The sequence below is a fragment of the Nematolebias whitei genome, chromosome 20 (genome assembly GCF_014905685.2).
Source record: "Nematolebias whitei isolate Nwh7 chromosome 20, NemWhi1, whole genome shotgun sequence".
Taxonomy (NCBI): domain Eukaryota; kingdom Metazoa; phylum Chordata; class Actinopteri; order Cyprinodontiformes; family Rivulidae; genus Nematolebias; species Nematolebias whitei.
This window is the reverse complement of record NC_056517.1, coordinates 29,317,247-29,341,677: the sequence shown is the minus strand read 5'-3', so window position 1 is coordinate 29,341,677 and position 24,431 is coordinate 29,317,247. Positions and strand designations below refer to the sequence as shown.

Genomic DNA, 24,431 nt, shown 5'->3' with positions numbered 1-24,431 from the left:
GATCAGAACTTCGAAAGAAGCAACTTATTTCTTCAAACGTCTTACTTAGACTTCGGAGGGATGTAGTGAATTCTACACCTTTCGAAAAACACCTGAAAAGAAAGATAAAGCAGTAAGTAACCTAGAAGTCTCACATGTCGTTGAAGGATATTATGGGATGATGAGAATACTGAGTTTAAATTACCTTCAGACTTCTATCGTTGACGACTTCTTCAACGTTCAGCTCTGATCGCATTAGCTTCAACTGAAGGCAGGACAAAACAAAATAGATGAAAGTTTGTCCTATTATTTCCGTGTGATTTAAAAAAAAGTTTCCCGACTTAATAAGAGTCCAATGAAACAAACAGCGAATCATTAAAATTCTTGTTCAGAAGTTGTATTTGGTTCTGCAGCTGATAGTTTGCTTTAAGTGAATCTGACCTTTTCGTTAACACACTACAAAATAAACGAGCAGCACATATTTTTTAGTATCAGATTTTTTTTTTTAGGAAGAACCTGGTGAATGACTCTGTATTCACTTTTCCTAGCTGTGAGCTCGGCAAATTAATCTTTATTTCATGTTTTGTGAAATGAGCGGTGCCGGGAGCGATATTTCTAAATGTGAACGCGCAAAAATAAAATGATCCCCACGGCTACATTTATTTTTTGGTGTTTGCTCTTGTAGCGACATCACTTACGTTGGTCTGCTCGTTTCTGAGCTTTTTGATTAGTTTCAGGTTGCCAGCGTCTTTCGCTCGTTCTTCCCGCAGCTGTCCCACCAACTCAGATTTCTGAGCTATACAAGCCTTGATAGCTTTGTCTCTGCTCTGATGGGCCTCGATCAACTGTGGGACGCAGGCAAGAGATGTAGAATTAAAGTTACTTCTGTATGAAAAAAAACAGAAACAAACTTGAACACTTTTCTTCTGACACTCACAGATTCATAGAGTTGTTTGCACGTTTGCGTAGCATCTACTTTTCCTGAGAATGAAGCTGTGGGCACGGTAGTGTTCAGAGCATGGACAATGCGGTCGTCTATAGTTCGCATTGCTTTCAGCATTTCCTAAAAAAACAAGGTGACACAAAGCCAGTCAGCAGCTTCATAGAAATGAAGGGCCTGAGCTTGTATTTTTAAAAAAGCAACAAGAAAACATTTCAATTTTGCTTTAAGCAACTAATAGAAATGGGCTGAATCTCATTTCTGGGTATGTTAAAGGCATTTATGAATACAACCTCTGGAGGGGGCTGTGGACATACATTTTATGCCAAAGTATAGTACTCTGACAAAGCATGAAAAGTGAACAGGAATGGTGATGTGTGATACTGGCCAGAACAGTGAACTTTTCATTTTACACCATCTTAAGACACATCTAAGCTGCTTCAGTAATCTGCTGTGTGTAGTGAAAATCAGAGAAATATAAAGTATTTAAATATTTGATTACTTGTACAGATTTGAAACCTTTTGTTAAAATATTTACTTTTAATAAAATTTATTTAAAATGCCTAACTTCTCTACTTTTATCTACTTCTTTACGTTCATGAAGTTAACTTAATGCAACAATAATTCCAATGCAAAAGTTTAGTTATGCTTTTGTGTAAATGGAAATAAACCATCTAACTGACTTAACTTTCATATTGACACCATATATGTCCCATTGCATAAAACTATCTTAATTTTAAATGATGGCTGACAACACTAGTTGTTTCTCTTTGGCTATAGTAACAGACAAACATACAATTCTGTCTTTAAAACTGCATTTGAGTCCAGCGCCTAAAAATCTATGTTTTACTAAAAAACTGTAGTAATTCGTGAGCAGTTCATGCATTTATTTAACTTAAACCTTGAAATTAAATAAGGAAATTTACACTACAGGCTTACTCTGTTTGCTTCCTTTTAAAATCGCTGTAATCTTGCAGATGCTAATAAAAAAAAACGTGTTAAACAAACACCAAATATTTTTAGACCTAACTATAATTTGACTTTATTTACAATGAATTAACCATAGCATACTAATAATTTAAATAAAACCCAGACACGGTTCATTTAATGTTAACTCCTTTGTGAAGGTAATTCCTAAGAACATGCTGCCAGTTTTTTCTGTAATCCAGTGTGGATCCTTGAAGCAGCAGGAGGGTCACCGTTACCCAATAAATAAAAAGCCGACAAATTATCCCTCCAGAAGCTAATATTTCTGTTTGATGTCATATTTGAAATGTTTACAAAAATCAATGAATGTTTGGTTTAAATTACCTGAAACAAGGAAAAGTCCTCACAGTTTAAAGTTTCATCGGGCGCCGCCATAGTGGATTGCAAGGGTCCTCCACAGAATGAGCCAGACAGGAGTGTTCAAGTCAGTGCCTGAATGAAATTTTATTTTAATGTGTTTAGAGTAGTTTGTTTTGTTTTTAAATTACGATTGAAAGTACCATAAAGTGTAACTAATTGCGTACATATATTTGTCATAATACTATGCTACGGAGATTTTATTTTATAACTACCACATTTTTAGTGTCTGTGCTAAGCGAAAAAAAAAAAAAAAATCAGACCGGTCCATTTTGTGTGTGATGCATAACCTTTAGAAAATATTAATGTTGAAGAAAATCACCGCAGGTAACTGTTAAAATTAGGAACAAACATTTTTAAGACCCCATAAAATTTTCAGGCATATTGCTGACACCTAATCTTACATGACAGGCCTGTGTCGGCCAAGCTAATTGACTTTCATGTTGAAGAGCTGAAGGGGACTGGTAGTGACTGCGACTGTTTTAAATTAAACCCTTTCAGTTTCACGGACACTAAATTATCGATTTCATCATGAATTTCGTCAGATGTCGCCTGTCCGTAAGGACCCTCCTCGGTTCGTATTGTTATTTTCCGTAATGTCGACGTCTCTAGCAGGCACCGTCTCGTCCTGCTGCTTCTTAATAATATTGTATTTGTGTGAAACTGACAGCTGTAAGGTTGTTTACATATTTATATATATTCGTGTGTTCTTTAATATCACATTATTTTAAAGACTGGTTACATGCAGTCGGGTTTCTGCACTGCTGTAACTTTTTTATATAAGTTATTACGTTTTTATATGACTGGTACCAAGTTCGAATAAAGCTGACTCAGATTTGATTCTCGTTTTTCCTCTTCTACTCGTCTTATTTTATGTAAAAACGCTTATTGTATTATATTTTTTTCTGAATTTAGCCTGTGATTAGCTGAAAAAAGTATTTCCTAGTTTTGCTTCTATTCGTTATAATAACACTATTTGTTTGTAAGATTAGTTTGTATGAGCTCAAATTGTCGATTTAGGAAAATCAAGAGCAGATTAAAATAATCCTTGAATGCAGCACTATAAAATATATTTTTGTTTAATTTCTAAACAGGTCAGAGAATCAGAGGGATGTGCAGTAATAAACTGCAGGAGACCAAAGCAGAGTCTTCGCCTGCAGCTTCAGTAAAAGGTAAGAGCTTTTGGATCACAAATTCTTAATTTTTATTTTTTCATTTTGTCTCAGCATGCCCTACCCCCAACGCAACATGATCCTCTAAACATTTTCTTTGTTGCCATGTAGGAAATGATTAAATGTCATATCGCATTTACAGGATGTTCCTTTTAAATGTAGAATACTTGTAAAAACCGTTAAAGTAGAATGTAATTTATCAAGATGGTGTAAGACTCTTTGTAAATGGATTTTCAGCACATCTTCCAGAGTGCTTTCAACGGATAGAAGTGTTGATGTTTGCTTTTGGACCCAAAGGACCGAGAGGAACACAGGAAATGTGATGTGTTCTGTGATGGGGGAAAAAAAAAAAAAAAAAATCGCTGATTTGTTTAGGAAAACGGATAAGCTGACGTGCATCGGTTTGTTTTGTTTCTCTTTGTTTACATGTTCCTTTCATACAGAATCCAGTCCAGCATTTAAAGTCCCAGGCTACGTACCCTCTGAGATGGACAAGAAGTTGTTAATCTGGACAGGCCGCTTCAAATCCAAGGACCAGATACCAGAGACCGTGTCGTAAGTGGTCTTCTCCTGTTTAAACCAGACCTCCCAACACATCGCTGTCCGATTGCCTTCACATCACGAGAACAAAGCAAACTAACTGAATGAGTGGTGCAGCTGGCCCTGTGGAACAGAACACGTTTTAGCTGGAGGTCATTACAGCGACTCCTGACATCAGGGTGGAGATTTCATCTGTTCTGTACGGTGGCCCTAAGTTGTAAATGAACACTTGAAAAAACGGAATTACATTAAGCCATCGCGGAAGTGGCCAAAGCGGAAGTGGCCCGAATCACATTAGAAAAAACGGAATTGCATTTGAAAAAAACGGAATTACATTAAGCCAAACAGGAAGGTGTTTTTTTTACTTTACTAACAGCATAAAACTGAACAATATACAGTACACACACAACAGAGATACAGTAAAAAGGATGGCATACTAGCTGCATCTCCGCTGTGCGTGTACTGTATATTGATCTGTTGTTCAGTTTAATGCCGTTAGTAAAGTAAAAAAAAAAAAAAAAACTTCCTGTTTGGCTTGATTTAATTCAGTTTTTTCAAATATTCAGATTTTTCAAATGTAATTCCGTTTTTTCTAACGTGATGCGAGCCGCTTCGGCTTAATGCAATTCCGTTTTTTCAAATGTTCATTTACACCTTAGGGCCACCGTAGTTCTGCTACTGAGATTACAAAAAAAAAAAAATCTGCTTGTCATGCTCAGTAGGTAAAACATCCCACTTGTTGCATTCAAGGAACACTGAACAAACTCTGTAACAATTTAGGAACGTGTCAAAACACTTGTTAATAAAAATGTTGATCTTAGATGAGAAGTTTGAAAAGTTACAGGTATTATACAAAATACATTACTGTTAATGTATTTGAGTTAAAAAAAATAAAAAAGCGTAAAAAATTATTTTTATGACCAAATGTTTTTTTTAACAACTTTATTTTAGGTTCCATACGATCGACTTTGCCAGGAACAAAATCAGAATACAAGTTGCTTATGCGATGATAGCGCTGACAATAGTGGGCTGCGTGTTGATGGTGATTTCGGGCAAAAGGGTGAGTAACGGTGACGGTGCAAAATTTCTCCACACGTTCTTTCAGTAGCTGCCTACGAGGGGAAAAACAAGGAAGTGGAAGAACAGGATCTGTACTTGTCTGCGCTCGCAGCCTCTTCGTAACTTTATGAATAAAGCAGGAGTAAAACTTCTCAGATGTCACGTTTGGTTTGATGACTTCTAAACAGATGCAGAAAGTTACACATCTTCAAAAACAGCATAGTTTCAAAATAAATATCACATATTAAAGGCTTTTTTTTTTTGTTCCAATTGTTTTCACAGGCTGCAAGTAGACATGAGTCCCTGACCTCATACGGCATGGAGATGAGAGCCAAGTGGAGGGAGGAAAAACAGAAAGCAGAAGCAGACAGAAGCTTTGGCTCAGAAGACTCAGTGAAGGAGCGCTGATCCCAAAAAAGTTAACACATTTTTCAAACTTTGAGCAGTGTCTCCCTTCCTGCTCCCACCTTAGAGGAGCAGAACCATAAAATAATCAGAGCAGATGGTATTTATTAGCACTTTCTAACCCAGGGGATTGGCCTTACTGTTCGAGAACTTGTGCAGAAAAGTTGAAGGCACCTTTTTATTTAATAGCGCCAACATGCTTCAGCGTTAGCTCTTAACTGTTGTGACGGGGAAAATACAGTCTGTTTTGGAGAAGTGCTACACTTTAAATACACAAATCTTGTACTGGTCTTTAGTTTTTTTCATAAGAAGCAGTGCAGTAGTAAATGTTTATCGTTTTGTTCAATGAGTTTAAAGCCGTTGTGGCTTTCGTTTGTAGAAAGAAATCACCAAAAGCAAAAATAGTTTAATAAATGCTTCTCAAGGTGTGTAATCTGGCTTTATTAAAGCTGATTTTTCTGGATGAAGACCCTAAAGCTAACAGAAATGTCCTCAACCAGTTAATATACAGTATGTAGGAAAATGTACCAGTTTATATTAAGTGTCAAGAAAAATGTTTGGACAAATTAGCTCCGTTTTGTAAAAGTTGCCATTTTTGTAACGTCATTAAGAGTGTATTATTTAGCAAGAGACCATGCATACCAATAAAACTGATTCACTTACCACTTGTATGTTTATGAAACAACTTTTATGCAAATGGCATAACAGAGGACAAGATGAACAAACACAACGAACTGTAATGAACATGAAGAGCTGCTCATCTCCTGTTGAGACGCAAAACAAAAATAAGCAACGCAAACAGGACTTGGTAAACAAACATTCAGTTGTGCTAACTACGGTGATTGCCAGACTTTAAAGTTTTTTTTTTTATGTGGATTTTTTTTTTTTACATTTGAAATCATACGGAAGATTTTTGTTGAACAGGTATTATGGCACCATCAGTTACAGATGCAAACTCCAATAAAATACAAAAATTGAGAAAAAAAAAATTCCTCTGGTCTAAGAACTGATTTTTGTGCTGATTTGGCATGATCAAATTGGGGAAAAAAAAAAATTCTACCTGATCATATTGGAAAGTCATGTTTTAGACTCCTCAATTTAAAAACCAGCCAATTTTCCAAATGCAGAATATTACTTTGTACAAATCAAGCTCTAATTTTCTTAGGCAACATGATCATCTGATTGTGACAAAACATTTGCCGACAGTTTCAGTCAAAAATCAGCCTGTTCCTTTTTGAAGAGGCGAAACTGTGTAGTTGTTAAACTGGGAGGGGAAAGAGGAAAACACCACCTCTCTTTACGTCTCGCTTCCTGAGGGTGAGCTGTGTCAGACAATTAAAAAGCGAATGTAGAAATGCCCGTCAATGAACAGGCATCAGTCCAGAACTAAAGTGCTGCAAATTAAATGAACTTATAGCATAATTCAAACAAACAAAAAAAAAAGATTGCTGCTGGACAGAATCTCAAGTTATATAGTCTGCTTTGTCTTGTCCAAGTCCATCCAATAGTTTCAGTGCAAGGGAAGACTCCAATTCCCATGATTCCATGGGCATTTTTGTATCACACCAGAAGAGGCAGTCTAAACTCTTCGAGGATAGAGCCAGTGCAGGAGGAAGATGTCCCAATACTGGTTAGAGGAATGATATGAAACTCAGGTGGGAATGCAAGCAGCTTGGTTTGCCACCGACAGACTCCACCCCACAGCGACTACGTCAAGTTTCTAATTAGTCCATCTGTGGTTTGAAGAGGTGGTGAGGAAATTAAACCTCCGAGAATCAAGTGCCTTTTATAGGAAGTCTGTTGTGGTCAACCTTTCAAAGTCAGTCCAGTGTTTAGGTTAGATCATTTTCTGAAGGGGAGAAGGCAGACGGGACATCTTTTGTCAGGTCATTAATGCTTCAGATAAACAGCACAGTCCAAATTCTCCCATTTACATTTGGAGCTTGTCAATCCTAAATGAACCAACACGGGCAAGGGGGGGGGGGGGGGGGTCTTGTTCTTGATGAGCTGAAGAGAAAATCCAAAGAGTAATGTGGAGATGCCATTACGAGGAAAATCTGCAAGTAGGAGAAACTTGGGGCCCTGATCAGATGATGAGGTTCAGATGATAAAGAAGTCGGCACAAAACGGAAATGACTAACTGAACCTTCAACAAACTGGCTTAACAGGACTGCAGAAACTGACCCATGTTGGACGTACGCGCAGACGTGCTCCTAAAATGGTAGATCTTTAGATAATCATGATAACGACTTAATCTGTCTCTGATGCCAAGAGAAGGAAAAGGAGGAATTGCCGGAGGGCGTCACCACTCCGGATCTTGGCTGTAGGGCAGAGACTGAGAGAAGTGAGCATGAGGCGAGGATGAAGCTGGAGCACGTTAGGTGCAGGTTTAGCATTATAGCTGGAAGCCCTCCATCGGGGCCTCACACTGCTGGAAGAGGAACTGCTGCTGCTGCAGGTCGACAGCTGGAGCAAGAGACGGGTCCTCATCATCCGTGCTGAAGTAGCGCTCAATCAAGTCGAAGGCTTTCTGATAGATTTCCTGGTTCTCATGGCCCTGCAAGAACTCCAGCTTGTCTAGACCTGAGAGGCAGAGAAGAAGAAAAAATTACAGTGACACATTCTGACTTCAGGCTCGCGTTGAATTATTTACATGTTTTCTTGGCAGTTTTAGCATTATAAAAACGTAATATATGAAAACATCTTAACACAAATATACATTATTTGATATTTTACATACAATTAGTGAACTATGTCATCCCTTTAAAAAAAAAAAGGTCAAGATTATGTGGCGCTTCTCTCCAAGAGGAATGATTTTAACGTGCACTAACCATAGGCCTCTTCGATGAGCGCACAGTAAGGATTGATGCCTCCTCCCCTTTTGGCCTCAAGTTCTCCCAGTCGCAAAATGTTCTCCAAACCATTCAGAGCCACCTGGACTATTTTGGAATCCATGAGCGTGAGCAGGTCACACAGAGGTTTTATGCAACCAAGCTCCACGAGATGCCTGTAGGTGGCAGCAAACATCTGGAATTGATCTTCATAGCTCATTAAACAATAAAAACTAATTTGATTAATACAGGATGTAAAATCCCAGTTACAAAAAATAAAAAGGTTAAAAAAGTACAAACTACACTTGAGTTCCTAATAATGGTTTATAAAATAATCCATTGTCCAATAACAAATATTAAGACAAGGCAGAATTTATTTAATTGTTATACGCAGTTTTGAGAATTTACGGTATATTCATTTGAAAATATAAACTGTATAGTCTCAGAGGAACCCTGAACTTATGCAATAAATGAAAATCAAAAGCTAAAATGTGTTTTCATGAACTAATTCCAGTAGCATAAACTGTCTTAGAGAATCAACTGTTTATAGTATAAAGCACACTGGTGTCGTACCTAATCTGCTCTGCAGAGCCCCCTGAAGTGGCGTTGGTAATGGCCCACGCTGCCTCCTTTCGTGTGCGAAACTCTGCTACTTGCAGGATGGTGATGAGAAGAGGCAGCAGACCTGCATCTATCACCATCTGCAGGGAAATAAATAATTAGGAGGTGTGCACCAATTACTCAACTTCTAAGAGAAAAACAAAAAGTGTGCAGACAGACCTGTATTTGTGCTCGATTCCCTGCTGTGATGTTGGAAATTGTCCAACAAGCTTCCTTTTTGATTGACTCCTTGGGGCTACCCAGAAGGTGCAGTAGAGACTGCAACGCTGAACAGTTCAAAATCACCTGAAAGGAAAAATACATTAAACATCCCAATTCCTTCAGCGCAAACATTAAAAGAGTTTGTTCAGAGTGTGCCATTACTTGTGTCTGCAGATCATCTCCAGTGACGATGTTCCCAACGGCACGAAGTGCAGGAGACACCACCTTATAATCCGCGTGCCTAGAGGGAAGCGCAATTGTATCCAGTCAGCAGCCTGTCTGAAGTTGTTGCTTAAGTTAGTAAAATGTTTGTAATGAATCTATATTTTGATTCCATAGCCAAAGTAGTAGAAGTGACTCATGCAAGATTCTGTTAGTGCCTCAGCCAATATTGGCTTCCTTCTTACTCCCAATAAACTAGACTCTAATAAACAGTTTCTAATAACAATCTCAGTAATTTTGGTGTACAGTCTTACATCAGCAGTTCCACCAGCCTCCGACAGACTCCTGAGTCAATAACAGCCTGGATTTTATCATTAGGGCCATCAGACAGGTAGGACAATGCCCAGCATGCATCAGCTAGAATGTCTGTGTCATTGACAAATAGCAGCCAGGACAGCACACTGAGGCATGGGGACACCTAGAAGAAACAGGGAGATGGAGAAGTACAGGAAGTGGGTCACAGTTCTGAGTTCTGGAAGCATGTACCCCCTTTGGTTCAGATATAAACAATCTGCCTTGTGATGGTGAAATGTGAGCTTTGCTGTAGTGTAGCAATAAAATCTTGGTAAATTACCTTAGCAAAGTCTGGGGGTGGGTTTTTTCCCCTGCACAGGTTTGAGAGCGCCCACACTGCGTTTCTCATCATTGTTAGACGATTCTGTCTGGCCAATAACCTGCAAGTGAAATTTTAAAGACTAAAATTGGCAAGTTCTTTTGATTTCATGTATATTTAGTTTTTTTTTTGTTTTTTTTTAAACCAATAACAGAGTTGCCACTTACTGCAGCAGGGAAGGCAAGATGTTACATTCTATGACAAAGTCTCTGCATTCTGTGCTATCACCTGCTATGTTTCCCAAGGCCCACACCGCCTGGTAAGTAAAGCATTTATTCAAGTCAGACAACAACCAATATAGCAAAGTGCTATTTTCAATACAGCAATGATTGGCCAGTTACAGAACTAGTTTTTTTTTTGCTGAACTCATGGACATGTACACTTAAAAAGGATTGCCTGACAGAGTGATGACGTAGAGTCAGGAAATCTTACCTGTTCCTGCACATCTTCAAAGTCTGAGCTGAGCATCTCTATGAAAATAGGAACAGCTCCTGCCTGAATCACAACCCGTGTCTGGTGGGATGTACCTGAAGCAATGTTGGTCAACACCCAAGCGGCCTCAAACTAAAAAAAAAAAATGCATTAATAGTATTAAACTACACACAGCGTTGACAATAGAAGGCAGAGTTTATTCTTGTAACGCCTTAATAATCAAAAGCTTCAGCTTCATTAACTTCAATTGCATTTTCACATGGGTATTATACGGAAACAAAAGGTGAAATGTACCTGCAACGTGCAGTTTTCTCTTCTCTTCAGAAACTCAACAAAACGCTCCACCACCCCAGGAGAGGCTATAACTTCATTAATAGGCGGGTTGGGTTCTGTGTGAGTCATACAGTGGTGGGAAAGCAAAATGTCAACAAGTAGTCAAAATGATTTAATAACAAAAATGCAAACGATGGACACTTTAGTAAAAAATAGGCCAGAGTTGCAGATTTTGAAAACATCACTACCAGTATCTTTAATTCACAAGTAAAAGAACAAAAAAAAAATTGCAAAACATTGCCTAGAGAATAAAGTCCACTGTTATGCACAAAGAGAAACACACGCACAAGAAAATGCACAAAGTCAAGGGAATCATACCTTTAGAGAGAAGTTTCCTAAAGCGCTGAGTGCCTATTAGCTGCTGCTCAGGAGAGCTGGAGAAGATCATCTGAATCATGTCTTCAGAGATCACCCCACCCTGTAAGGTGCAGTGATAATGCATATGTTTCACAAAAAGTAAACAAGTACAGGTAAATGATGGCTTCGTGTTGAGTTGGAATGTTTTCTCACAGTGCTTGGGTCCAGGTTGTTGGCTTGCGATTCCAGATAGCCACTATCTGCCATTCCATCATCCTCGACGGTGCCGTCATCTTCCACCGTGGCAACATTTCTTCTTTTAAAAAGCTGTAACAAAGATGTAGAGGAATCTGTTTCAGTATATACTCTGCGCTTTCTCAATGTTAAGTCGAGATGTACAAAACTTCAATATAATTTTGACTGGTTTATCAATTCACTGTTGTATATTCCACACTTTGCTTACTTGTTCATCCTTCTTCTGTTTTCGTAGCTGCAAGCCTTCCTCTTCCCTCCTCCTCCTCATCTCATCCGTGTTGAGAGACTTGTTCTTGTAGCTCTTGAGTCGTGCATTGTCCTTACCTTGACTCATGGTGTAGCCTGAGAACAAAGTAAACAAGTCTATTGCTGACATGATTTTGAATTTAATGGCTGAAACAGAGCTCCTAGTTTATACACAGTTCGTAGGTTTACCATCAACTTTGAAATACACGGAGTCGGTCCCTTTAGGCAGGAAAATCCCAAACTACGGCCGTAACATTGACTTCAGATGTCTTTTACAGCTACTGAGTAGCTCATTCCTCAAAGCAAACATTGCTTAACAACTAAGGCAATAAGACACCTTAGCAGGTTAGCTTTCACTGACCACACTGCTTGACTTAAAGGTAACGAAATCATGCCACGTTTGCCTAAGCAAGAGATAAAACTTTCCGTAGTTAATTCACACTACTGAAAAACCCAGGTCAAATCGAAATTAACGTCTATACTTGGTCAAACTACAGAAGTCACAGCGGTATTAGCCAGTATTAGCCTCCGCTACTGGCTAACTGGACGTTAGCCTAGCTCGAGACCAAGATCAACGCACTCAACAAACCGACGTTTCATAAAAAATGTTTCTGACTCAAATAATAACAAAATATATATTGCCATTGTTAAAGCTCACCAAACAGTCTTGATAAAAAAAATGTAAATATAAAAGTATCTGACCTGTCAGATTGGACTCTTAATCCCCTTTTTTCGTTAGGCCACCGTTCGTACAGCCGTCGCCGGTATACTACTGCGCATGCGTTGTATTTAACGCACAAGGAACTCCCTGCGTAGCTTTGCTACGCACAAGAACAGACATGCGCACAAGCGTCCGTAATTCTAGCTCCGCCTACAAACAAAACGAGCGACGTAGAAGTATAAAGAAAACTCACCGTAATTTTTGAAGGACGCCATGTCTCGCAGACAACGAGTTTGCGCAGGATAAAAGACCGTTTGAATTCACCGCGCCACCGTCCGCACTCTTTCAGGTGTTAGGAAAGTGATGCCAAAAAGGCGCAGGTGTCAATGTGGCATTATGTTTTAAGTAGACACGCGGCGCCAAGGTCCATCAAGTGACCTGAGGTTGACCACGCGTCGTCTGTGCAGACACACGAACATCACAAACACACACACATGTTATCATCACCATACTGTCTGGCCTCTAATCAGTGACAACCAGGCACAACACAGTGTATTGATAGGCAAAATAAAATATGCAAGTTTCCTTTCTTGAAACCAAAACAGACGAAAAGGAGCACTTGCACAGAAAATGTAGTTATTTAAAATTCAGTTTATAAACACTAAACATGTTTGGAATGAATAATGAGGTGTTAAGACAAGCTGTTCCACAAAACAAAAAACTGCACTTTATAGGAAACTGTTTATAACTAATTACTATTTTTTCCACTATATTGTAATGCAATTATATATAGGCCTATATAGAAGTAGAGAAATCAAAAATAAAACAAAAGTGAAAAGAAGCACACTTACTTTCTTCAACTCACATGTTTGTGATGTTTTCTTTATTTACACCTGTTTGATGTCTAACCTTATGCACATAAGGCAAAACAATTACAGAACGGATAAATTTGGCTATGTTAGTAAATAGAGGAATAAAAAAACGAAACAAAAAAAAACTGACAAAAACAGCTACAGCTTTACAATGTAGCTGTTTTTGACTTTTTTTTTTACTGTTTTTGTTTCGCTTTTATTTCCTTTATTTACTTTTCATTTTATATGTTTTTTTCATATTTGTACCTTTTCTGTTTGTTTAAAACTCTTGTAAATGAGTCCACGCGGCTCAATGAGACATAACCTGTATAAATAAAGAACAAAAAAGTTAACTTATGTCATCTGGACCAGTTTCTTTAAAGGAGAAACGTTTCGTCTTCCATCCAGAAGACTTCATCAGTGTGTGGCCTGCCAACCAGATCTGTCCCATAAGTAGCATTCAATGAGCCAACCTCCTGTTGGAATCTCAGAAGCAGGTTTTTAACACATGCAACAGACCATCCATCCAAAACAATCCATCATCATGTATAACAATCAAATGTTTTAGGCCAGATGGTCGACTTGCTACTCACAGAAACAGCCTAATTGTTTTGGACGGATCTTTTTGCATGTGTTAAAAGCCTGCTTCTGAGATTCCAACAGGAAGTTGACTTGAAACGCAGCTACTTATGGGACAAATCTGTTTGGCAGGCTACAGACTGATGAAGTCTTCTGGATTGAAGACGAAACGTTTCTCCCTTAATATCCTGATGCATGCTCAATAATCCAGGTAGAACAATTTAAAAAAGTTAAGTCAAATCCTCTGAACGATTCAAAAAAACAAAAAAAAAATTGTAGAAACGTTTCGTCTTTCATCCGAAAGACTTCTTCAGCTTGAGCTGTATTCAGCTCCATCTTGTAAATAGCACCTTCTCATAGCGGATCAAACAGTTTGTTGTTGACATTCAAAACTGTTCACATGATCAAGGAGGACCATGAGCCTGATGGCTGCTTGCTATTCACAGGGGGCTGAATGATACTAGCAATAACAGCATTGTAAGAGGGGGACAGTTGAACAAACTTAACATTTTTTTAGGTTTCTCCCTTAAAGAAACTGGTTCAGATTAAATGATTTCACCTTTTTTTGGTTGTTGTTGTTATCTACCTGGATGATTAAGCCTAAAACTTTTTTTTTTTTTTTTTTTGCTTTTAGGTTGAATGAATGAATGTCACCATTAAAGCAAAACAGGTGCACCTGCAAAAAAAAAAAAAAAAAAAAGATTTGTCTAATGCTTAAATTGCATCAGTGTCATGACTGCCTGTCTATATTTTGTTGATTTTTCACTGTCAGTAAAGGAAATAATTAGATAAAAACATCAAAATATTAGTTTTTTTTTTATACTAAGATAAAGAGAGAGAAAGACCCTAATGATTTATGATTCAGATAAAAGAAAAGCCATCAGTCTGCGCCACCAAACACCTGCAACTCGTTCGCTTTGTTGTGTCTATAAATACTCTGGTGCGCTCTGACGCAAACGCTGCGCATTTCTTCTTCCCAAAATGAGCGCAAGAAGAAAAGTGGAAGTCCAGAACTCCGACTGCTTCGATATGTGGCACGACTACATGAACCTGAGCAGGCTGCTGGAACAGCTCTGCGGCCGGCGTGAGGAAGAGGAGGAGGAGGAGGAGGAGGACCTGGGAGGCACCGGGGAGCCAAAGATGGAGCTAGGAGCGCAGATCCGGACCTGGTCCAAGCAGCGGAGAGACTCTGAAAACTCCACGAGCTCCAGCAGCAGCTGCAGCAGCGGGACTTCTGCAAACTACTGCCGCTTCTGCAAGCAGAACGGAGAGTCCGCCCGGGTGTTCAGGTCCCACACGCTCAGACACAACGACGGGAAGGTCCTGTGTCCTGTCCTCCGCAGGTACACTTGCCCCATCTGTGATGCCACCGGGGACCAGGCCCACACCCGCAGGTACTGTCCCCAGGTCAAACAGGAGCGGGCCAGGATGCTGCCAGGCTTCAAGTTCTGGTAACTGCGGATGGATTCAGAGGGAACTGTACATAATTACCCGAGAAAGATCCCATGGAGATGTTGGGATGTGTTCCTGCAGAATGCACCCAGTTCAAAGCTGCTTCCTGTTTGGACTTCTTCTGCAGCCTTCATAAAGATGCTGTTAAATGATGGTTGGTTTTAAAACTTTTCATTTGTATGAATGATGATTTTTATAGGAAGAGTCCCCTATATGCGACAAGTGCTTTTCTTTTTGTTTGTAATGAGTTCAGAAACATAAAGATGCAGAACTGCTTGTTCCATTTATAATAAAGAGTTTGAAAAAAAAAAAAAGACAATTCTGTTGATGTTTCTTATATGCAACGTCTAAAACTTTATATCAATTTTGTTTGTGACCCCCGCAACCCGAAAAAGAAGAAGCAGACACAGATAATGCATGGATGGATGGATGTCTGGTTCATGAGATTAAATTTCCCCTTAAAGCCACTAGTGTAAGTTGACTTATAGGCTACAGAAGATAAACTTGTACACAATATGAAACTATAACCCTGTGGCTTCACACGAGGTCTACTGGAGCTGAATTGATCACAAGATGTAACAAATCCATCTTCTGTTTTCAACTTTTAACAGGAATGGGTCATTTTCCAGTTCTCTGATTCAAACTGAGCTATTTTGTGTTAAATATTGCATCAATTAAAAGTAGCTTTTTGTTGGAGCAAGACTCCATACCAAAATGCTTCACTTGTAAAAGTTGCTCTAATATGTTCTCTATAAGTTTGTAATAAAATGGAACATGCATTGTTCAGGAGCATGTCCTTGTTTATCCAGTTAGCAGCAACCAAGAATATTTTAACGTTGAAAATTATGTTGATTAAAAACTTGTATTGTGCATTGGCCAATCATAGCAGAGTAAACTCTGGTGTGTGACTGAGACAACTTCTTGGTGCTATATAAATAAACTGAATTGAATTGAAATGAATTGGTCTCACCTGCTGGGAGGGAGCCAAATGAATTTAACAAATGAGATTTAGAGACTAAAATAAATAAATATATATTTGCAATTTTGTGGAATTAACTTATTCTGAGAAAAAAAACCTGTGTGGTTTAAATAAACTTGTAGGTTTCAGCTTCAAGTTAAGTTCACACAAAGAGCTGGAGCTTGTGTGGCGCTATGCATCGGCTATTTAGTTTTACCTATATAGATGTAGTGTGACTAAACAACAGATACCTAACAAGCGAAATAAGAACTGAGAAGTTCAGTATGCAAATACTGTTGAGATATTAACCTTTAAAACCACACGCAAAAAAGCTCTCTGATCACCTCACTCAGATAATATAGCCCTCTGACAAATTATTTTAGTTATATGTATCATTGGTATCTGAGTTTGTCATTTATTCTGTTAGTGTGTTCACTTGTTCTGTATCTTCAATTGTTCAATAATAAAAAAAAAAAATATTAACCTTTAAAAGTAGTTGCTGCATGGTGTTATTTTGACCCAAAGGTGGCAGTATATCCAGCCTTCCAAGAATTAAAATGTAGAAGAAGAATATGTCAAATTTTGTGCTTAATTTATCCCCGCGTAAGTTCTTTCAGGCATAAAGTAAGAAAAAAAATACAGATTATACATGCTTAAAATAATTTTTCACTATAAATTTGTTTTTATAAATTAAAACGCTTATTTTAGACGAATTAGAATAAGGAGAAACGTATACTTAAAAAAAAAAAAAATGCATCCTGTAAGACAACGCCGAGGGTCAATTTAGCTATGCAGAAGGCGCGCACTCGCAGGTTATTTACAAATTGCGCCATTGTTTTGTTCAAACTAACGTTGATTAAAAAAATAATGAGACGGTCTCTCCAGCAGCTTTTAGTTACTTATGAAATTCCTTCACGCTAATATTATATTCGAGCAAACTAATAAATGCGTTCGGAGGATTAAGAAAAATATTTTAGCCGAAAACAAAATGGTAGCTAGCTGATGACGTTAGCGGTTGTTAAGTTTCGCTGTTCGTGTAACGTTAAAAATGGAGACAAAGTATCCTACCTTGGTAAGTTAAGGGACTCGTTGTCTATTTGTTTATTTTATCTGTATGAAGAGGGCTAAATGTTAACCCAGATATACTGGTTGTATAAAATAAAGTTAATGGTAGTGGTTGAACAGATTAGCAAGATTGTATTTCTGCTTAGCTGATTGGAAATTTGTTAATTATTCATTGATTAATAAGTTCCATGGTCACGTGTATGCTGTGACATCTGCAGGTCTTTTACTGTGTGTAAAACTACAAATACATGAGCTAACTGAGACTGCATTAATTTTATAAATCCTATATTAAATGAACTGTCTATGATTCAAGTGATTAATTATCTCCCTAATTTTCTTTTGAAATTATAGGATTGTAGCTGCTTGAATAACTAATAAGAACTTGTCTGTTTTCAGAGGAGACCCAAGAGGAAACTCTGCTACATTACAGAAAAGGAAAGGTATTTTTGGACATGCACACAAAATACATTTGGTTTAATGTGTTTATACTACAAATGTAAGATGCTCCTAATTTTTTAATTATTGTGGTGGCACAATGTTTAAATTCAGAAACCAATAATTGTATATTTATATGTTCTGCAATCAGTTTAGCTTAGTAAACAAATATATTTATGTGCCCTGCTGAGTTTTATTTGATTATTTACTTAAATGTTTCACCAGTTTTAAATACCATATACATTACTTGCATTTTTTTAAAGGTAGTATAGCTCCAAATTTTATGAATTTAATTTTATATGTAAAGTTATTAACATTTGTGTGTGAGATTTGTAACCGTTTCAACTGTATTACTATATGTTTCAGGATATCAAATGATTGGAAGCAACCACTAACACAGGAGGATGTTGACAAGATATTTGATGACATTGGTGACTGAGATTTTTATTCTTTAGGTTTTGTTAGTTTGTCATTTTGATGCTATTAATGTGTGTCCTTTTTTTTTCTTTCAGATGTGGGCACACTAGATCTGTATCCAACTTCTGTTACACTGCAGTCTTCTAATTCTGGCACAAGCCAGAGTGAAATATCAAATTCTTCAGTCCCGCAGGGAAAACTCCCAGCAGAAAATCCTCCAGGACTTCAAGTCACCTCACACAGTCCCTTCAAGCCAGTGACGCGTTCTAAAATTACAAATGTACAGTTTATATGTCCTGATGCATGCTCAGTAATCCAGATGGATAAATCTAACAAGGTTAAGTCCGGTCCTCTGGACGGATTCTTATTTGTTGAAACATTTCGTCTTTTATCCTAACGACTTCTTAAGTCTGAGGAGCTCCAACAAACTCAGCCTTATAAATAGCATCATAGTGGATCAACCAGTTTGTTGTTGACATCCCGAACTAGCTGTTCACATGTAAAAAGGAGGACCAAACGAAGAATCCGTCCAGAGGACTTGACTTAACCTTGTTACAGTTCATGTTTTATCATGTGCTTGTGTTGTGTAAAAACCACCGTCTTTTAATTTTCAACACAGCTCCTGTTTAAAATCTCAGAAGTGATTGTGCATCTGTTTAGGCTTTCAAATTTAGATTTGATGTTTTGAGTCTTTCAACAGTTTTGTTTGCAATTATTTAGGATCCTGATGACTGTGTCTTTCTACCTGCTACAAGATCATCATATCCCAAATCCCACATTGGTAAGAAACACAATTTAATAAAAATGGAGGATTTAATATATTTTTTAACGTATACATTTTATTTGGACATTTTTTTAAATTAATTTCTATTTTCTCCATAATATTTCAGATTTTGTCCTTGTTCATTTTAATCTTGTGCAGTTATACTTTTCTTTTTAAGTGGTAGATCAGTTCTTTCTTTGCTGCAGATTTGGACATCCCTTTCAAAGCACACACTCCAGTAAAGACCTCCAGCCCTATTGAACAGATTATGAATAAAAAAAATATAAAAAAAACAGTTGATGGAAACGGCAGCGCTGTGTCACCGATTCTTTTCAACTGTGAGGATGAAGCTGTAGAGGAACCTGACAAAAACCCTCCATCCACCCAGAAACCTGACTTCAATAGACGAGTCACAGAAAAGTAGGAAACTTTATTTTATTTAAACCTTTTCAGAAATCGTTAAATTATTTTGCTTTCTATTCTCGTTGTATTTTTTTCCTCTAAGCTGTTTCCACAATTCTCCTTATTTCCAGCAGTCATGATGGTGAAATGGGGATTCCTCCAAGCAGGGCTGCTCAAGCTAAGAAGGCCACTCCCAAAAAAGTGAAAGCATTGTGGTAATTTTAAAAACTATTTTTATTTAGTTTGAGCTTCTGGTGATCAAAGTACAAAAAAAGCCAAACTACTGTATATTTGAAGCTATTTTTATAAGCGGTGTTGAAGCTTTTATGATTCGTTCTTGTAATGGCTCATTGTTTGTAAGACACCACATTTTATGTTTCTTGATAGTTGGAAATGCCATTAGGCAAACACAACATGAAGTCTCTTTTATTCCAAATTTTTGGGGGCATCAATTAATTTACAAATTAAGCCCTGCCCAGAACCATGGGCCGGTGTGGTGCCATAAAACGACTGGCTGCCAAATGGCGGCCTCGGGAGCATGAAAAGGAGGACTTCAACAAGAATTTAACAAGACTAACACTTAAAAATAATTATTTGTTTGTTCGGAATTATAGCAAAGTTGTGACTCAGTTGAACTTTTCCTTAATAAATGCACTTTAATGGTCAAATCAGCTGCATTTCGCCTGTGCGGCGCGGTGAAATGCAGCTGATTTGACGTTTGCTCCAGAAGTTCTGGAGCGAGACGAAGGTGGTTCAGTATGGCAAGCCAAGTGTCTCATTAATAGCCACTTTTACCCATTAATGAGACACTTGGCTTGCCATATGACTCAACCGCCCTCTAGTGACTGAAAATGGTAGTGTTCAATATTTTCCATGCCAGAATGAATAAAATTGTCATATCTCAGCCAAAAATTGGTTTATAAATATGGAAAAGCCCATAAATAAGTCACTTCGCTGTATAAGTCGCAGGGCATGCTCATTTATACAAAAAGGTGTGACTTATACAGTGAAAAATGCAGTACACAAATACCATTTTATTACAGTAACACAAGTAAATGTAATTGATTACCGTGTATTCCACCATTGCCAAAAGTTTTTTTCTTCTGCTTTTATTATTGCAGCATATTATGTCATCTGTAATAGCTGTCAAACCTTATTTTGTTGCCTTTTAAATGGTTATTAGCAGCCAGGATGGCACCAAGTCGTGCGCTCTGGCAGTGAGACGGAAGCCTGAAGGTTCTGCTCCTGAGAACATCGCAGCAAGTGTTCACAAGCAGCCACTTGTAGAGCTGTCCTCACGTGTGGGAAAAGACATGTCTGCCTTTCTGCAGAAGATCACACAGACCGTTCAGTCGAAACCAACAAAGTGAGTTCAACTAAGGGCACATCTAAACTGTTTGTTGATATCTGAGGGACCACCACAGTTAAGGGCATATTTGTAGGCTTGTTGTCTTGTGTTCTTTTTGATTTATTTATCACATATATTTTTCAGGAAGTCGACAGTTAAGGCATCTCCACTTCCTCCTGAGCCAGAAGATGATTTTTTGATTCTGGAAGATGATGCACCACTTTGGTTTTCCATCCCAAGTAAAAATGCCACAAAGAAGGGACAAAAACTGAGCAAACCTTCCAGTACTGATAAAGAGAGCTTGACAGAAAGGGAATCAAAGGACAGTCTGACAGATCCGCCACAAGAAACACCAGAAACGGCCAACAACGAACCAGAAAGTCAGGCTGTTATTCCAAAAACAAACGTTAAAGATAGTTTGCCCATTCCAGAGGATTGTCCTGTTGATCCGATGGAGCAGCAGAAATCAAAGAAAAATAAACGCCAGAAGAAGGTTTCATCCAAAGACATGGTAGAGGATCCTGTAAGAACAGCCAGCGCGGTAGCAGAGAATCCCTCCCAGAAAACTGAACCAACAAAACAAAAGTCCACCGGGAGAAATAATTTTAAGGATGGCAACGAAATCACCCCAAGAAAAAGGAGCGACACATTAAAGGAGGTGGTGTCGGTGGCTGATGATGTTTATGAAGAACCAAACCAGGAGCCTGCACAAACTGAAGACCAGGGTTCATTTTCAGGTCAGTTGACTTTTTTTTTTCCCCTCTGTTCAATTTTGTTTTTGGTGATTTCTTGTCAAAGTTATTTCACATTTTTTACCGTTTCTAAAAATCATGCTGCGTCCAGATTTGTCCAAGAAAAGAACAGAAGACACCGTCATTAAGTGCATATTTTTCCTCTTAAACAGGTTCACACTGTGGTTTTGCTTTTATAACTGAAGTTTTGACAGTTATCAGTGTTTGTGATTTATACATTATTAAGGGAGTGTTACTTATTAAAGCAATTTATAATACCTCTTTGTCAAGAAACCCAGAAGTCATTAAAAAAAAATCTTTGTTTTGTTTGGTGTTGAGATATCTATATATATATATATATATATATATATATATATATATATATATATATACTGTATGTGTGTGTGTGTGTGTATATATGTGTGTATGTATGTATGTATAATGTATATGTGTGTGTGTGTGTGTTTTTTGTCTTTTTGCTGCCCTATAGACAAAGAAATCGCAATATTGAAGGTGAATGGAAAAACTAAACCAAACAAGCAGGCAGCTAATTCTGAAGAGCATTCATCTAAAGATGATAACAATCTTTGTAAAAGAAGGAGAAAGCCGACTGGCCAGTGGTGGTTGACTTCTCAGAACGCAGAGGAAGCAGAAAACCCACTACCACCCAAGAAGTCTAAGCAGAACAGTACTAAGGAGCCAAGTACAACTGCTCCAACCGTACAGGCCAAAAAGGACAAAGCTGACAAGAAAAAAAGTCAGAAGCAGCCTGCGCTGGCATCCAGCAGTCTTGCAAATCAACCTAAAGAAAGTAAATGTAAACAGACCAAAACAAGAAAGACGAAAGGAAAAAACCAGAAAGAAACAGATGAAATCATTGACACAGCGGAGGCAAAGGAGGAGCAGCAGTTCCCTGATCAAGACCTCAATCAGGAGGACTCCAGCCCCTTGGTTTTTACACACAGAGACGTCAGTATTAACTCTGGTAAAGTGGGACGTTTTCACATCTTTTGCTTGAAAATAAAGTTCATAATTAATATACCCTACTTAAGATGACCTGCAAATCATTACTGATCATTCTGCTGATAATGATGAATTGGTGCATGCATATTTATTTACTGTAAATTCTGTTTTACAATTAATACCATTTGATACTTTACCAAACTGCCTTCTATATAAACATTTTAACATCATCATTTTAACTAAATGTTTCCTACTGAAGCTTCTAATGTTTGGTATCATGAACTCGTCACATTGATCTTTATACTACAGTAATGCAAAAATATTTTTTTATTATTTGTGTATTGTTTGCTGATGGGGATTATACAAAGTAGCATGAAAGGAAGTAAAACTGCAACTAAAGTAGTGGCCTACAAAGCAAAAAAATAAAGTGGCATTATTGTCTGCATAAAATGCAAACAGTAAATCTAGGGAAGGTATCTTGATGGTGAACCTAACTCTAATTTTTGTTCTATTGTCGCAGGAGGTGAGGTATTTCAGAAAGTCTACGGTTACTCTTCCAGTGAAAAAACTTCTGTCACGTCCACAGCAGCTGAAGATCGGCTCTGGGAAGTGGAACCAGCAAAACGGAGGAGAAAGCCACCGAGTCAGTGGTGGGAAGTTAACAATGCTGCTGGTGTTTTAGAGAGCACCTCCTCACGGCCTCAGCAGCTTCACCATAAGGAACCCAAACCTAAGAAAGAACTGGAAAAACAACCCAATCCTGGACTTGGCACTCCTAAAAAAGGCAACGAAGCAGCTGGATCCAAACCACCAGGGGGCGCTCCGGTGCCTTCCCTGAAGCCACCTTCAAAACTCAAAACTGTCAAATGCTCGTTGCCAACATTTAACAACACATCAGGTGTAGGGACCACATCTGTGGTCACCAATAGAGACGCACATCAGAGTAACAAGCGTAACATCACGCCCCGTCCTGCAGAGAAGGATGCTGAGTTTATATCACCAGCTCTGTTCAGCAGCGATAAAGATGTGCTCTGTGGGGTCGTTGGTAAGCGCAGCGGCACACAGCTCAACCACAAGACTCTACAAGACAGGAAGTGTCAGTCAGACGGCACGTAAGGCAAATATACATTCATAACTCTGTCTTTGCTATCATCTGTATTTATTTTGTTGTTTGACTATTTTCGCACATTTTTCTGCAGGCCAAAAGTCCTCAGGAGTGGACCCTCCTCCATGCTTGAGATGGAAAAGTATGAATACGATGACGTTGGTATGTTTTTGAAATGTCTTACCTCACATCCTGTGTGTGTGTGTGTGTGTGTGTGTGTGTGCGCAGACAAAGCCTAATTTATGCGCATCTTTCCTGAAATTCTTTATCAAAATGTTAATAATAACATGTATTTCATGTGAAAATGCAGTGTGAATGCTTTTGCAGAAGAACTTGCTGAAAAACAGCTGAAATTAGCAAAAAAAAAAAAAAATCTGAAATGTAGCTTAAATGGAAGCGCAAGCCTAAATTAGCAGAAGAATGCAGAAAGAACATTATTTGCTGAATTAGGTTTAAATAAGCAGAAATGAGCACAAAGATTAGTAAATTAGCAACAAAAAAAATGTCTGAAATCAGCAAAAAATAACTGACAAGTAGCTGAAAAGGCAGAAAGAAGCTTAAACTACCAGAAGGAAGTGGAAAAAGCTGAAATGAGATTAAAAAAATTTGGAATTAGCTGATAAAACTAAAATTGGCATCAAAAGAGCTAAATAGTTGAAATAGCATAAAAAGCTGAAAATAGCAGAGAAAAGCTGAAATGAGCATAACATGCTGAAATTGGCATAAACATGTTAATTAGGCTGAAAGTAGCAGAAATTAACACGAACAACTTGGATTTATCTGAAAACAGATGAAATTAACTAAACAATGCTTAAAAAAGCTGGCTGAAAAGTTAGAATATGCTGTAATTAGCATAAAAAGGTGGAATTGGCTGAAAAGCTACAATTAGCAGAAAACAGCTAAATAACTGAAACTAGCAGAATAAGCTGAAAGGACCAGTAAAAGGTTGTAAACAGCTCAAAAGATTTGAAGGATGTAAAATGAGCTTAATTCATTTTATATGAGAGCCAAACAAAAGGCAGAAAAGGCTAAATATTTCAAAAAGCTAAAGTTACACCAATATCAAGTCATAGCGCCTTTCTTCATAAACACCCACACAATAATAATCATAAAACTTAAAAAGACCCTTAATAATTAAATATATATATATATATATATATATATATACATACATACATACATACATACATACATACATACATACATACATA

The 24,431-nt window shown here is 37.9% G+C and overlaps 5 protein-coding genes across 5 annotated transcripts in view; 3 read left to right on the top strand and 2 right to left on the bottom strand.

Moving 5' to 3' along the window:
• Positions 1-2,282, bottom strand: mix23 (mitochondrial matrix import factor 23). Its single transcript, XM_037693871.1, has 5 exons — positions 2,231-2,282; positions 917-1,042; positions 678-824; positions 185-244; positions 1-92 (listed from the first exon to the last, which is right to left on the bottom strand). Exons 1-5 carry the CDS (start codon positions 2,279-2,281, stop codon positions 42-44), a joined length of 435 nt encoding a protein of 144 aa, XP_037549799.1. The 5' UTR covers position 2,282; the 3' UTR covers positions 1-41.
• Positions 2,283-2,655: 373 nt separating this feature from the next.
• On the top strand, positions 2,656-6,186 carry fam162a (family with sequence similarity 162 member A). Its single transcript, XM_037694047.1, has 5 exons — positions 2,656-2,837; positions 3,358-3,435; positions 3,879-3,990; positions 4,927-5,035; positions 5,317-6,186. The coding sequence occupies exons 1-5, from the start codon at positions 2,795-2,797 to the stop codon at positions 5,440-5,442; spliced, it is 468 nt and encodes a 155-aa protein (XP_037549975.1). The 5' UTR covers positions 2,656-2,794; the 3' UTR covers positions 5,443-6,186.
• Positions 6,187-6,297: 111 nt separating this feature from the next.
• kpna1 (karyopherin alpha 1 (importin alpha 5)) lies at positions 6,298-12,293 on the bottom strand. The gene is made up of 14 exons (XM_037694046.1): positions 12,193-12,293; positions 11,453-11,586; positions 11,203-11,316; positions 11,011-11,110; positions 10,654-10,748; positions 10,360-10,491; positions 10,095-10,183; positions 9,889-9,988; positions 9,569-9,732; positions 9,255-9,333; positions 9,051-9,176; positions 8,844-8,971; positions 8,271-8,446; positions 6,298-8,022 (listed from the first exon to the last, which is right to left on the bottom strand). Exons 2-14 carry the CDS (start codon positions 11,576-11,578, stop codon positions 7,835-7,837), a joined length of 1,617 nt encoding a protein of 538 aa, XP_037549974.1. The 5' UTR covers positions 11,579-11,586; positions 12,193-12,293; the 3' UTR covers positions 6,298-7,834.
• A 2,269-nt stretch (positions 12,294-14,562) lies between these two features.
• nanos2 (nanos homolog 2) lies at positions 14,563-15,036 on the top strand. Its single transcript, XM_037693962.1, has one exon. It carries the CDS (start codon positions 14,563-14,565, stop codon positions 15,034-15,036), a length of 474 nt encoding a protein of 157 aa, XP_037549890.1.
• Positions 15,037-16,866: 1,830 nt separating this feature from the next.
• Positions 16,867-24,431, top strand: part of si:ch211-161h7.4 (proteoglycan 4) — an 11,812-nt gene continuing 4,247 nt past the window's right edge. Inside the window, exons 1-12 of the mRNA XM_037693961.1 lie at positions 16,867-17,063; positions 17,453-17,496; positions 17,858-17,922; positions 18,004-18,188; positions 18,629-18,689; positions 18,878-19,091; positions 19,205-19,288; positions 20,257-20,439; positions 20,566-21,158; positions 21,643-22,137; positions 22,636-23,227; positions 23,315-23,382. Coding sequence (XP_037549889.1) covers positions 17,040-17,063; positions 17,453-17,496; positions 17,858-17,922; positions 18,004-18,188; positions 18,629-18,689; positions 18,878-19,091; positions 19,205-19,288; positions 20,257-20,439; positions 20,566-21,158; positions 21,643-22,137; positions 22,636-23,227; positions 23,315-23,382 — 2,608 coding nt within the window. The 5' untranslated portion in view covers positions 16,867-17,039. The remainder of the gene's footprint in view (positions 17,064-17,452; positions 17,497-17,857; positions 17,923-18,003; positions 18,189-18,628; positions 18,690-18,877; positions 19,092-19,204; positions 19,289-20,256; positions 20,440-20,565; positions 21,159-21,642; positions 22,138-22,635; positions 23,228-23,314; positions 23,383-24,431) is intronic.

Coding starts and splice junctions, on each gene's coding strand:
- mix23 (XM_037693871.1), bottom strand. CDS start 2,281: ATGGCGGCGCCCGATGAAACTTTAAACTGTGAGGACTTTTCCTTGTTT. Junction 245..677: donor TCAGAAACGAGCAGACCAAC/GTAAGTGATGTC, acceptor TCCTGCCTTCAG/TTGAAGCTAATGCGATCAGA. Junction 93..184: donor TCAACGATAGAAGTCTGAAG/GTAATTTAAACT, acceptor CTTTCTTTTCAG/GTGTTTTTCGAAAGGTGTAG.
- fam162a (XM_037694047.1), top strand. CDS start 2,795: ATGAATTTCGTCAGATGTCGCCTGTCCGTAAGGACCCTCCTCG. Junction 2,838..3,357: donor GTCCGTAAGGACCCTCCTCG/GTTCGTATTGTT, acceptor ATTTCTAAACAG/GTCAGAGAATCAGAGGGATG. Junction 5,036..5,316: donor TGGTGATTTCGGGCAAAAGG/GTGAGTAACGGT, acceptor TTGTTTTCACAG/GCTGCAAGTAGACATGAGTC.
- kpna1 (XM_037694046.1), bottom strand. CDS start 11,578: ATGAGTCAAGGTAAGGACAATGCACGACTCAAGAGCTACAAGAACAAG. Junction 9,733..9,888: donor CACCCCCAGACTTTGCTAAG/GTAATTTACCAA, acceptor TGTTTCTTCTAG/GTGTCCCCATGCCTCAGTGT. Junction 9,177..9,254: donor GAGATGATCTGCAGACACAA/GTAATGGCACAC, acceptor TTTTCCTTTCAG/GTGATTTTGAACTGTTCAGC.
- nanos2 (XM_037693962.1), top strand. CDS start 14,563: ATGAGCGCAAGAAGAAAAGTGGAAGTCCAGAACTCCGACTGCTTCGAT.